A 12,410-nucleotide genomic window follows, 5' to 3' on the forward strand; every position below is an offset into this window, starting at 1 on the left:
TTTTCAAGGAACATTATAGGAAATAGATTTGAGCTTCTATTCCACCTTTGCCTACACTTCCCTAGATGACACTTATTTCAAGGCTTCCTTTTGGTGTTTAAACAGATTCTGTTAAAGGACAGACTAAGGACATGTTCATATTCATTACCATTCTTCTAGGTTATCATACTCCTAAGAAGTACAGGAAAGTTGGGGCCAATTGATAGAACCCTGATATGATAAATTTTTCTTCCTCACTATTCCTTGAGCTTCTACCATATTCACCATTTTCCCCCAGGGCTTACAATAGTGATTTACACATACTATATGTTCAGCATATTTTGTTGAGAGACTGAATCTGTACTGACAATGTTTAATATCCTTTATGAAATTCTTATTTATAAAAATATCATAGAAAATTATCCTTTCCTAGAAGAATGACAGTCCAGTATTTATTCTATTCCAGTGTCAAGAGGCACTGACACTCTTTCTGGTATCTGACTTAAAATTACTATTTATGTTTTACTTTGCCTGCTGCCAAAAGGATTTGAGGTAGCTTACAATAATTCACTGAAGCAAATCAATAAAAACGTGTTGGTGTTATCTGTGTGCCTGGCACATATGCGATGTGATGATATCACCTGTGTGATGGGAATACTGAAATGGATGTGATGCATTCTCTGTACCCAAGAAAATCACTGCCCAGTGGAGGCTAGCAATTAACTATAATGCATGTGGTCAGTGCTACAGTGGTGATCTGAGCAAAGTGCTCTAATGCAGTTAAGAAAAGACAAATGCAATAAGACCACAAAATCATTGCAATTCTGATACAAGAACAAGAGTCCTGCATTGGGTGGAAGCAGATATGACCAAAAAAATAAAATAAAATAAAACCTGAACAAAGAAATAAACAACTATCAATGAGCTCTCAGCTAATAAGGAGAATCATACGACTTTCTTAGGAGAATTATCTTATTTTTATGGCACTAAATTTATCGTGGCTGTCTTCATCTGAGTGCAGTGCAAAACAAAACTGACACTGCTTATGTGGTTATACGAATACAAATATATACAAATGTACAGAATTTTTAAAATAGTGTATTTTTCTTACATCAATACTTGACAATAGCTGATAATACAATTTTCTATTATACCTCCATGAAGACATTCCTGCAGGAAATAAGAAGAGGTAGCCAGGCTGAGAGTTTCTTTCTTTTCTGATCTGCTCTGAGAGTCTAAGCTAGACGTTATAGACAAGTACAAAGCATATTGCATATCCCAGTTGGACAGACCAGTGCTGACCTCTTCCGTCCCACACCAGTGGTCTCTGCTTCCAGGGTGGCACATATTACTTGTACTGTCTCCTTATAAATGCTCAGCAGTCATTTCTCCAAGCAGCACCACCATTTCCTTCTTCAGAGGCTGGCTCCTTAAACTCTTCACCAGCCTAAAACGCAGGCCACTAAAAGCAGAAAGTAGATTCCTTGAAAGTAAGCTTTTGACAGCTTTAGACTGATAATGGTGCCACGGTTGAAGAGATTTGGGTACTAATCAAAGGAAAAAGATATGACTACATAACAAACTTTATTGGGCAGTGCTTGGAGAAGATTGCATGAGAGCGGAAAGTGCCTCACAGCAGGAGGCTGTCCAGACGCTCACAAAGGGGGCCACCATCCAGCAGGGAGGAGGGCAAGGGAGCTCCTGCGGGAGGTGGGGGGATCAGAGGAGGAACTTAGGCTTCTAGGTGATGTGGCTCAGCAGCATCGTGGGGAGTCCCTGGGTCAGAAAGGCCACGGCCACTTGGGGTTTTATAACCACAAGTCTCTATTTTATCAATGGCCAGCAGATGGCTGGTGAGGTTTTGCAGGATATACAAAGTAGGAAGGCTCTAAATGGCTGAAAAATCTGCTTTTTTGTGCTGTTTTAAAAATAAGTGGGTGCATAAAAGTTTGAGTTTGGTGCTCATGAGCTTCTGAACTAACAGGTCTCACTCTACAGTAAAAAAAAAAACCTAGGTGCCAATCCATAGAGGCTGTCTTGGGCTCATTTATATATATAACAATAAATTATTATTATTTTTTATTACAAGGAACCAATTTCAGTAATCTTCCCATTGATTAACTGGTAGCAATAACTAAAATATCTACCATACTTTCATAAACTTCTATTGAAATGCCTTTCCTATTTCCTGTCTTCCTTAGGTATATGGTAATTCACCTAGGGATAATAATATAATATACTGAAGTATATATTATACTGAAGTATAATATACTGAAGTATATATTGAGTTATACTATTAAGTCGTGTATTCTTTAGCCTAAATAATTCAAGTTTCTTGCAGGTTAATTCCCATTTTTTTTCATTCTATTTTTTAACTCAGATAAGCTTGAATAAAACTACTGCAGTGATTTCTTTTACATTCATCTATGTGCTCAAATACCAGTCAACTATTTTTTTCCCCTCATACAATGATGTTAATCAAATGAATATTTCATGATTTATAAAGGTTGCTAAGAAAAGCTTGGATTAGAAAAATAATCTCACATAAACCATTGCTAGGTTCACATGCTCATTTATAACTGTAATTATTATTGTATAATTTAACTCCCAAAAAATTAAAGGAATTTTAAGCTATTTTTATAAGCCTAGTCTTTAGACTGTGTTTAATATTTATGTATTTTTCTTATCATATTTCTAAAATTTAAAAATGTAAAGTACTAAGATTAAATATATATATTTAATAAGATAGTAATAAGATTATATATATTATAGGTATATTATATATATATAAAATCAGTGTATATAACTACACAGCTTCAAATAGAGTATTGATAATCCAAAAATGAATATGTGCAGCATAATCTTGAGCATGGTATTTCTTCTCATTTTGTTGACCCCTTCTAAAAACTAAGGTGAAATAATGATTAAATGTATTATCATGTGTCATAGGCACTTCAGAGACATTATCTTTTTTAATCTTGAAAAACAACTTTATGAAATAGGTTCCATTGTTAGTGCCAATTTCTATATGGACCTACTTAGGTTCAAAAAAGATTAAGCTACCTGCTTAACATCACCAAGCTTAAAAGTGGGAGGAATTCAAACATTGGCAGTTTGGTTTCAAAACCCAGCGGCTTTCTATTACACCATACTGCTTATGGGAGAGGAATCCTGAGTGCACTGACAGAAAATTTGGGGAACTGTAATGCACTGGATAATATTAAATATTAATTAAAATGGAATAACCTATCATTTATAAATTATAGATGGTCCAAATTGAGTTATATCTATCTATCTAAAGAAATAAGCATTTTAAAACTTGAATATTTCTTGCTTTCATTCAAAAATTTATAGCCTCATATCACATCTTATTGATCTCTCTCTTTTTTTAAAAGTTATGCTATTTTTAGTTTTCAGTAAAGGTTTAACAGTTGTCCTTATGATCAGAGAAGCAGGAAGGATAATCTAATGACAAATCTAAGGTTAAGAATTTGACATGGCATAGAGGAAGAGATATTCTGCAGAGCTATTTAACAACTAATCTATATCTCATGGTGCATGAGCTGGTTGAAATACTGCTTGATGCATCTCATGAATCACTTAAACTCAAGTAATTAAATTAAGTATTTGAAGAGTCAGAGACCCATCAGATCTATTTGTGACTATGGAGATGAACAGGAAGTGATCTCTGCCTTCTGATTTGACCTCCTGTCAGTATCCTTTACTTTTCCCCCAACCCCATAGAGCCATTGGATAAGAAATTGTGACTTGTAACTTAATTCTCCCTGGTCCGATTAAGCAGTGGTAATAACTAAATTTTCCATTGCTGTTTTAAGAGAATTTGCATGCATATTTTTATATTTTATATTCAAATAATATTCAGTTGTGTACATCATTTAATAACTAATTGATCAAAATAGCTTAAACAAATTTTACAAAACTTTGAGGAGTAATTTTCCATAAAAATTATGGAGCAAGCCTTTAGTGAGTGTTGAATGGTTTTATTATGAAAACGAACATCTATTAAGTAAACTTTTATGTGTAAACAAGTCTCAATTGTTACTTTTCTTTTCAACGGTCTTAATTTGTATATTCTTAGTAGCTTACTTTTAGTTTGTGACTTTTAATATAGACCACACTACTGTACTTTAAAACTTCAGTTTCTGTGTTCCAACCTTAAATTTTTTTAATGCTATGATGAATGATTTATCTTTTCAAAGTCTTGAAAATTGTGATGAATTGATAATATCATGATACCGGTTTTTCATTTCATAAAAGCAAATTTTTCTTTTTTGATAAATGAAAGTATTCAAACTTAAAATATAGTAGTAATTTAACAAGAAATGTATATCATAATTTTTTTGAAAATCTGTTGAAGGCCTTGTGCAGTAAGTCACAGTTCCTCATTCAAGGCAGGTATCATCTAGTGGGGAAGAAAAGACTAGAAACAATCTGAAACAAATTCACTGAAACACATGTCCAAAATTGTGTATACAAAAGCTTCAGGTATTCAAAATAAGTTAAAAAATCCAAGGCACATTCTACTGTAAAATAAAAATCTGATATTGCTTTATTAAAATCAGCCAAAATAAATTTTAAGGCAAAAAATTACTTGAGATAATGCAAGTCATATCATAATCTATCATAATGCTAGAAGACTCAATTTGCAAGGAAGACATAATTGTTTTAAATAAAAATGCATCTAGTGGTACAAGTTTGTAATATGGCAAACACTGGCAAAATTACAAGGAAATTTGGCAAAATCCTTATTTATAATGAGAAATGTAACATATCTCTCAGTAACTGACTGAACAAGCCTACATGTTCTTCAGAAACAATAACTTCTACTTGATATGCATGTAATTCTGGAGAAGTGTTACATAATTCATTGACCCATTGTCAGGGAAATGTAAACCAAGAATTGAAATTTTTACAGATATTTCTTCAATAACCCTGGGTCAATCAAGTATTGTCTGAAGTGTGAGTTATTCTGCAGCACTGTAACAACTTCTGTTTGAATTTAAAAATTAGAGTGAAGGAGGAATTTTCCATAAAATATGTATGGGAGCAATCTGTTTTTAGAATAAGTGGGAAGAGGTGCTAGCAGAAAATAATAGATGTTGATTAAAAAAGAAAAAAAAGACACAAAATTAAAAGCAAAAAAAAAAAAAATCACAAATGTAGAAAACAGCAAAATAGAATTTATAGAGGTACAAGTCAAATTTTTAAAGAATATTTTAAGCAAAGGAAACAAATCTAATCAACATAAGTAAAATGTAAACAGATGCAAATAAATGATTCTTCAATAGGTAGATAGATATAATACATATGAGGATATATTTATGTCTATAATCTACATCAATCAATCTATATCTGTATATAATTCATAGAACCTATTTGAAGAAAACTACAAAACTATTCTGAGGGTCACTAACTTAAGTATCTGGAGAGACACACAAGTATATTCAAACGCCAATTTATCACAATTAATATATAGATATAATGTAATTAAAATGGAATTTTCTTTTTTGATTTGTAATATTTGATGTGAATATGTAGAATATGGTAAAAGAAGCAACAAGAGGGACTCCCCTGGTCATTCAGCGGTTAAGACTCCACGCTTCCGGGGATCCGGATGTGCATCTCCACGAGGTGAACGCGAAATGGAGGCCTCGGCTTCTACCCCACTGTCAACCTCAGCCGAAACTTCAGCTTCGACTCCAGCGACCCCGGTCGGCCTGGAGCAGCTGGACGAAGAGCAGATTAAAAAGGCAGTAGAAGCTCTGTTGGCACATTACAGATCCAGGAAAAACGCAAATGGATTGCTTTTGAATGAGAATGAAAATTTCTTTTTAATGGTGGTATTATGGAAAATTCCAAGTAAAGAACTGAGGGTCAGATTGTCCTTGCCTCATGGTATTCGATCAGATTTAGCAGATATCTGTTTATTTACCAAAGATGAACCTAATTTAACTCCCGAACAGACAGAACGTTTTTTGTTTTGTTTTGTTTTGTTTTGTTTAATTTATTTATTTTTATTGATTGATTGATTGATTGCTATGTTGGGTCTTCGGTTCTGTGCTAGGGCTTTCTCTAGTTGCGGCAAGCGGGGGCCTCTCACTATCATGGCCTCTCTTGTTGCGGAGCACAGACTCCAGACGCGCAGGCTCAGTAGTTGTGGCTCACGGGCCCAGCTGCTCCGCGGCATGTGGAATCCTCCCAGACCAGGGCCTGAACCTGCGTCCCCTGCATTAGCAGGCAGACTCTCAACCACTGCGCCACCAGGGAAGCCCCAGAACGTTTTTATAAGAAGCTTTTGAACAAGCATGGAGTTAAAACCATTTCTCAGATTATCCCCCTCCGAACTTTAAAAAAGGAATATAAAGCCTATGAAGCTAAGCTCCGCCTCTTGGGTAGTTTCGACTTCTTCATTACGGATGCCAGAATCAGGCGGCTCTTACCCTCACACCTCGGGAGACATTTCTACAACAGAAAGAAAGTTCCAGTACCTGTAAACCTTCAGGCCAAGAATTTGTCCTGAGAGATCAGTGACTGTGTAGGGGGAACTGTCTTAAACATCTCTAAAAGTGGTTCTTGCAGTACCATCTGCATCGGTCACACTGGGATGCAAGTTCAGCACATCGTCGAAAACATTGTTGCCGTCACAAAAAGGCTTTCACAGAAACTGCCGGAGAAGTGGGAGAGCGTGAAACTCTTGTACGTGAAGACTGAGAGGTCGGTTTCCCTGCCTGTCTTTTCTTCTTTTGTCAGCAGTCGTGGTGAAGCCAGGGGACTACGCACACAAAGTCAGAAGAAAAAGGTAGCAAAGAAAAGCCAAAAGAAGAAAGAACGTCTTAAAAGACAGCAGGAGAAGAAAGGAGACAAGAAGCTTATGAAACAGGCTGGAAAGGCTGCACCAGCCCCGACTACAGATGCACCGGCCCCCAAAACTGGTGGTGCTCCAGCCCAGGGCCCTGGACCCCAGAAGGAGACTGGTGGGGTGAGCGCCCCCCCTAAAGCTCAAGACGAGTCTGAAGATGAAATCCCACTGCTGGTACCAGTGAAGGAAACTCCAGCTGCAAGAAGCGTAAAGACACAAAAAGATGCTGCAGGAAAGAAGTCTCCAATGAAGAGTCCTGGTCCCAACACACTTCATGGGAAGAAGAGAAAGGCCTCCCCAGCTTTGGAGACCCAGCAGCTGCGGAGCCCAAGACCCCAGGTAAAGGCCCAGGGAAGAAGGCAAGAATCAAAGAAGAGATGGAGAAAGAAAGAACCTCTTCGCTGGGGAAAAAAGACCCAAGACAGACTCCTAAAAAGCCAGAGGCCAAGTTCTTCACTACTGCTAGTAAATCTGCGAAAAAAACTCCCCGTACCCCCAAAGATGTGGCCCAAAAAACCCAAAGTACCCCAGTCAACCTAAAATCAGAAACTCAACCAGCAGGAAACTCATCAGAGCTATCTAAAGAGCTTGTAAAAAATACCTGGGTCCTGACCCCTGTTGCAACCACTGAGTGAGGCCTAGACTTAAATAGTTTTTAAAACCTCCACAAGTAATTCTGATACATGTTCATGGGTGTAAGAACCAGTAGTTTGAAGTAAATCCATTCATTTCATTGCTCTTCTTTGTATTTGCTAATGCAGTAGAGGGAAAATACAGTGCTTCTCTGTGGTTGTGTTTTTTATTATTAAAGTTAACATTTGTTTCTCAGTATAAAAAAAAAAAAAAAGACTCCACGCTTCCAAGGCAGAGGGTGCTGGTTTGATCCCTGGTCAGGGAACTAAGATCCCACATGCCACATGGAGCGGCCAATCAGTGCTGAAACAGAAGGGTAAATTACAAACTATTTTATTGTCTAGAATTATCTATTAAATGCCACTGATATATCTACTTTTGTGTTTAGAATTTAATTATTGTAACTTTAAAGCATTCTTTTAGAACTCTTGTTTGTCAATCCCAACATTTCAAAACTATTTTGTAAAATTCTGGTTTATAACAGTGAACAAATTCTGTTCTTAAGCAGCTACACTCGTTGTTCTTGTGTGATTCCTTCCTTGCAGCCTTTAGTTAATATGACCTGGCATTTTCACAAGGCACGTGTTGATTATTTAATTTGTCTTATAGATAAGTATTGCATCTCGCGGGGACTGCTTAAAAATTCATGAAAACAAATTGGAAAGAACCACTTTTATGCAAATGAAATAGAACAAACGCATTTTATTTTTGTTTTAATTCTAGTACCTCGTAAATCCATATTAGCAATCCCTATTACTGGTCTGCTGAGGTGCCTGGGAACAATTGGATATAGTTTGGTTTTTCTTAAGTTACTAACTTACGCAATTACTTTCCTATAGGTTTCCCTCTTGAGATGGCTTTGTCACTCGTTTTCTATGCTTACCTGTTTCCTTTCTACCTTTGTCTTGTTCGATGCCTTCATACCTTCTCTTCCCTCTCATCCTCAATAGCTGTTTTTCCACCTCCACATTGGCCCCATCACGTTACTTGTGTAAAAACTCTTCAGTCATCTGCCTTTGTTTTCAGGACAAAAGTCAAGCAATAAGATTGGCCCCAAACTGTAATAGGCCAAACTTGTTCTGAAATCCTTTTCTTTCCTTAACTTTGTTAAAGATAAATTATTCATGACACTCATAAAGATGGTAAGGAAGGCATTATTTAATACAACAATGAAGGTATTGGAGTTGGGGAGAGAGACGGGGCTGAACTCCAAATACGAGGACAAGAAGGGGTTGATGGCCAAGCAGCAGGGTGGCGGGGTCAGTGGATGGAAAATTACTGAGGAAACTAAGTCTGTTATAGAGATTCTTGCTAAACAGACTCTACTGGAATCTTGCTGAATGCAGGCCAGGGTGAGAAAATATTGAGGATGGAGATGAGAAATTGGATCAGATATGGAAGGTGATGATACACCAAGGGTGGGGGTCTTCACTAAACTGACTCAACAGAATTCTTGCTAAAACCTGGCTAACTGGGCCAAGGACAGAACTCAAGGTCAAGGACTAGTCAAGGAGAGAGTCATCGTCAATCATTTCTTTTTCACTCTGACACTAGTATTCTTTGCTGTAATTGCAACATAAAGTTCCTTCATTGTATTCTGCCAGTTCGTACATGTTGTGGTTAAAACATATCATTCCCTCAGCCTGAATTTTTTTTCCTACTTGGAAAAAGTTTATTCCTAGTTATCTTTTAAAACTCAGCTTAAATATCACGTTCTCTTAAAAGTCCTCTCTGACCCACAAGTCCAATTTGGAGGCTCCTTCTCTGCGTATCCCCTCATACATTCAACCAATATTTATTTATTCAGTGTCTACTATGGATTATGTCGGGAGCTGGGCACTGAAGATATGGTGGAAAACAACATGAATGAAGATTGAAGCTTCATCCACTACATGCAACAGGCCTTCCTTTATTTCCTCCCCCGTTCCTGTAGTCTTTAGTTCTGTGAGAGAAAAGCTGTGTTTTATTCATCTTTGCATCTCTAGAACTAACTCAGAACATGCTGTATACAAACACTATGAAGAGAGTAAAGTAGTCATTAACAGGGCTGTACTTATTCTTCATAATTTCTGCCACAATCTTGAAGACAGCCTTATTTACCCCCAAGATAGCATTTGGAGTCACACATCTGGATTTTGTCACTTCCCATGTAGCTTCATTGTAGTATCAGATCACTGAGTTCTAATTACATATTTTAACTGTGATGCAAATAAAGAAGACTTCGGGGTTCTTTTTCAGCTATTCACAAATTTTATTGTTGTGTAATGCAGATAGATGGAATGCCAGTAGAATAGCATTTTAAAAAATATCCTGGAAGAGTAGAGTGATGGACAGCCTAGATATCATCTGCATTGGTATTTGGTCTGTGTTTTAATTATTCATTTCCAAAAACGGAGGCAATGGCCAGACGGAACCACAGGATGATAGCAAAATCCCAGGAGCCTATGAAAACGTGGGTCTGCGAAAGACCCCTTTTTTATGGCCTCCTTAAGGGATAGGTGAACAGCTATGAGTTCCGCCAATTAGGCTGAGCTGGGAGTACCCTTCTCAATAGAGACGTGCCTGAGGCCGGGTAAAATGCCGTGACCCTCCCGTGAGCTGCATCCCTTACAGTGGTGGCACTGCTACTGATGAAGGACAGCAACTCCCTGTGCATCTCAGACAGTTGGTCCCAAGGGGCTTCCCACGTAGCCAGAGGAGGAGGAAGTGGGGGCACTGCTACCAGTTCCACAAGGTTCTCAGGCAAGGGACTGAGCATGTTGCAAGCCACATCCTTCAGTAATTTGGAAAAGGCTTTGAGGTCAGGTTTCGCCCTCCCCTGAAGGTACCATTTCCATTTTACCAAAGAGGTATCAGTGACTGTGCTGAACTTCTGTCGTGAGGCATGTCTAACCCAGGGCATTTTAGGAACTTGGATACAGAACAGTACCAGGTAGGGTCTGGTTAGGACCTTGGTTTCTAAAAGAGCCCAATAGGATGTCAAAATTTGGCACTCCAGGAAAATATATTGTGCTGCTGCTGGGGGAAGGCATGTAGTCCAAAACCCCATAGGTAGTCAGGTAAACTCATGTTTGGTCCAGAGGCTCTGGGAGGCAGAGCAAGACATGGCCAAGAACTCAACTGGGAATGCGGAGCCAGGTGGGAAGTTTATCTCAGTCTCTGCTTCCTGATTTTCTCCCATTTCCTTGACCCTACGTGTTGTTACCAAGAAAGTTTGTGAAGGATGTCCCTGTAAGCCCGCTTCATAACTGGCCACATCTTCCCTGGATGTCCTGGTTGATGTCCCCAGGATGGAGGTTTGCCCCCACTAGTGCCATATGTACAGGGTCTTTGGAGAAGCCCCTAGGCCTCCGGAGCAAAATGCCTGAGCCTTAGCATGGTATGCTAAGTTGGTATGACTAAGCACTAAGCAACACCCGGGAAGCCTCCACAGGGGGTTTGCATTTATCAACGAGTTGGTGAACCTCCTCAGGGGTTTTAGGAGTTACTGGCACAAGTTATTCAGGACATTTATATTTTTCCATAATTTTTTTTAGCAGCACTGTGCCAGAACAATGTTCATGTTCATTGACCCATTGGGTCAGGGAACAAAGACCAGTAGCATCCAGTGAAGGCAGCAGCACAGAGACCACAGGCCTTTGCTGCCTTCCCTGTTTCATGGTGCCATTACTTTCCTGTTGCAAAGATATTTCACTCAACAGGGTTAAAGAATTAAATTAAGACCTGAAACTGTAAAACTCCTAGAAGAAAACAAGGGGGAAGCTCCTTGGTATTGATGTTGGTGACCTTGTTTTTTTGGATATGACACCAAAAGCACAAGCAACAAGAGCAAAAAAACCCAAGTGGGCCAATATCAAACTAAAAACTTGTGCAGAAAAAGAAGCAGTCAATAAAATGAAACGGAAACCTATAGAATGACAGAAAAGACTTGCAAACCACATATCTGATAAGGGGTTAATATCCAAAATACATAAGGAACTTGTATGACTCAATAGCAAACAAAGCAAAACAACAACAAAAAACCAAAACCACAAATAATCTGATTAGAAAATGGGCAGAGGACCTGAATAGACATTTTTTCCAAAGAAGACATACAAATGGACAACAGGTACGTGAAAAGATGCTCAACATCATTAATCATCAGGTAAATAAAAACCAAAACCACGAGATATCACCTTATGCCTGTCAGAACAGTTATTATCAAAAAAGATAAAAGATAAGTGTTGGCGAGGATGTGGAGAAAAGAGAGCCCTTGTGCACTGTTGGTGGGAATATAAATTGGTGCAGCTGCTATGGAAAACATTATGGAGATTACTCAGTAAATTGAAAATAGAACTACGTTACGATATAGCAATCTCACACTGGGCGTATTTCTGAAAAAAATAAAATCACTATCTTGAAGAAATTTCTGCACTCTCCCATTCATTGCAGCATTATTCACAATAGACAAGACATGGAAACAATATAAGTGTCCATCGATGGATGAATAGATAAAGAAAATGTAGTATAGACGCAATGGAATATTGTTCAGCCATAAAAAGAAAATTCTACCATTTGTAATAACATGGATCAACCTTGAGAACATTATGCTAAGTGAAATAAGTCAGACAGAAAAATAAATACTGCATGATCTCACTTATGTGTGGAATCTACAAAAAGCTGAACTCATAGAAATAGATAGCAGAATGGTGGTTGTCAGAGGCCGTGGGCAGGATGTGTGTGTGTATGTGTGTGGGGAGCAATGGGGTAATGTTAATCAAAGGGCATAAACTTCCAGGTATAAGATGAATAAGTCCCAGGGATATAATGTACAGCATGGTGACTATAGTTAACAATACTATATTCTATACTTCAAGGTTGTTAAGAGCGTAGGTTTAAAAAAAGGTAATTATATGAGGTGATAGAGGCGTTAACTAAC

The 12,410-nt window shown here is 38.0% G+C and overlaps 1 protein-coding gene across 1 annotated transcript; it reads left to right on the forward strand.

The window, feature by feature from the left end:
• The first annotated feature begins 5,600 nt into the window (after positions 1-5,600).
• On the forward strand, positions 5,601-7,688 carry LOC118905163 (ribosomal L1 domain-containing protein 1-like). The gene is given in 4 exon segments (XM_036871607.1): positions 5,601-5,964; positions 6,273-7,166; positions 7,169-7,353; positions 7,355-7,688. Coding segments are annotated over 4 exon segments (1,446 nt in total). The 5' UTR covers positions 5,601-5,642; the 3' UTR covers positions 7,400-7,688.
• Positions 7,689-12,410: the final 4,722 nt, after the last annotated feature.

This window comes from Balaenoptera musculus, chromosome 12 (assembly GCF_009873245.2).
Source record: "Balaenoptera musculus isolate JJ_BM4_2016_0621 chromosome 12, mBalMus1.pri.v3, whole genome shotgun sequence".
In the NCBI taxonomy this organism is placed as follows: Eukaryota; Metazoa; Chordata; class Mammalia; order Artiodactyla; family Balaenopteridae; genus Balaenoptera; species Balaenoptera musculus.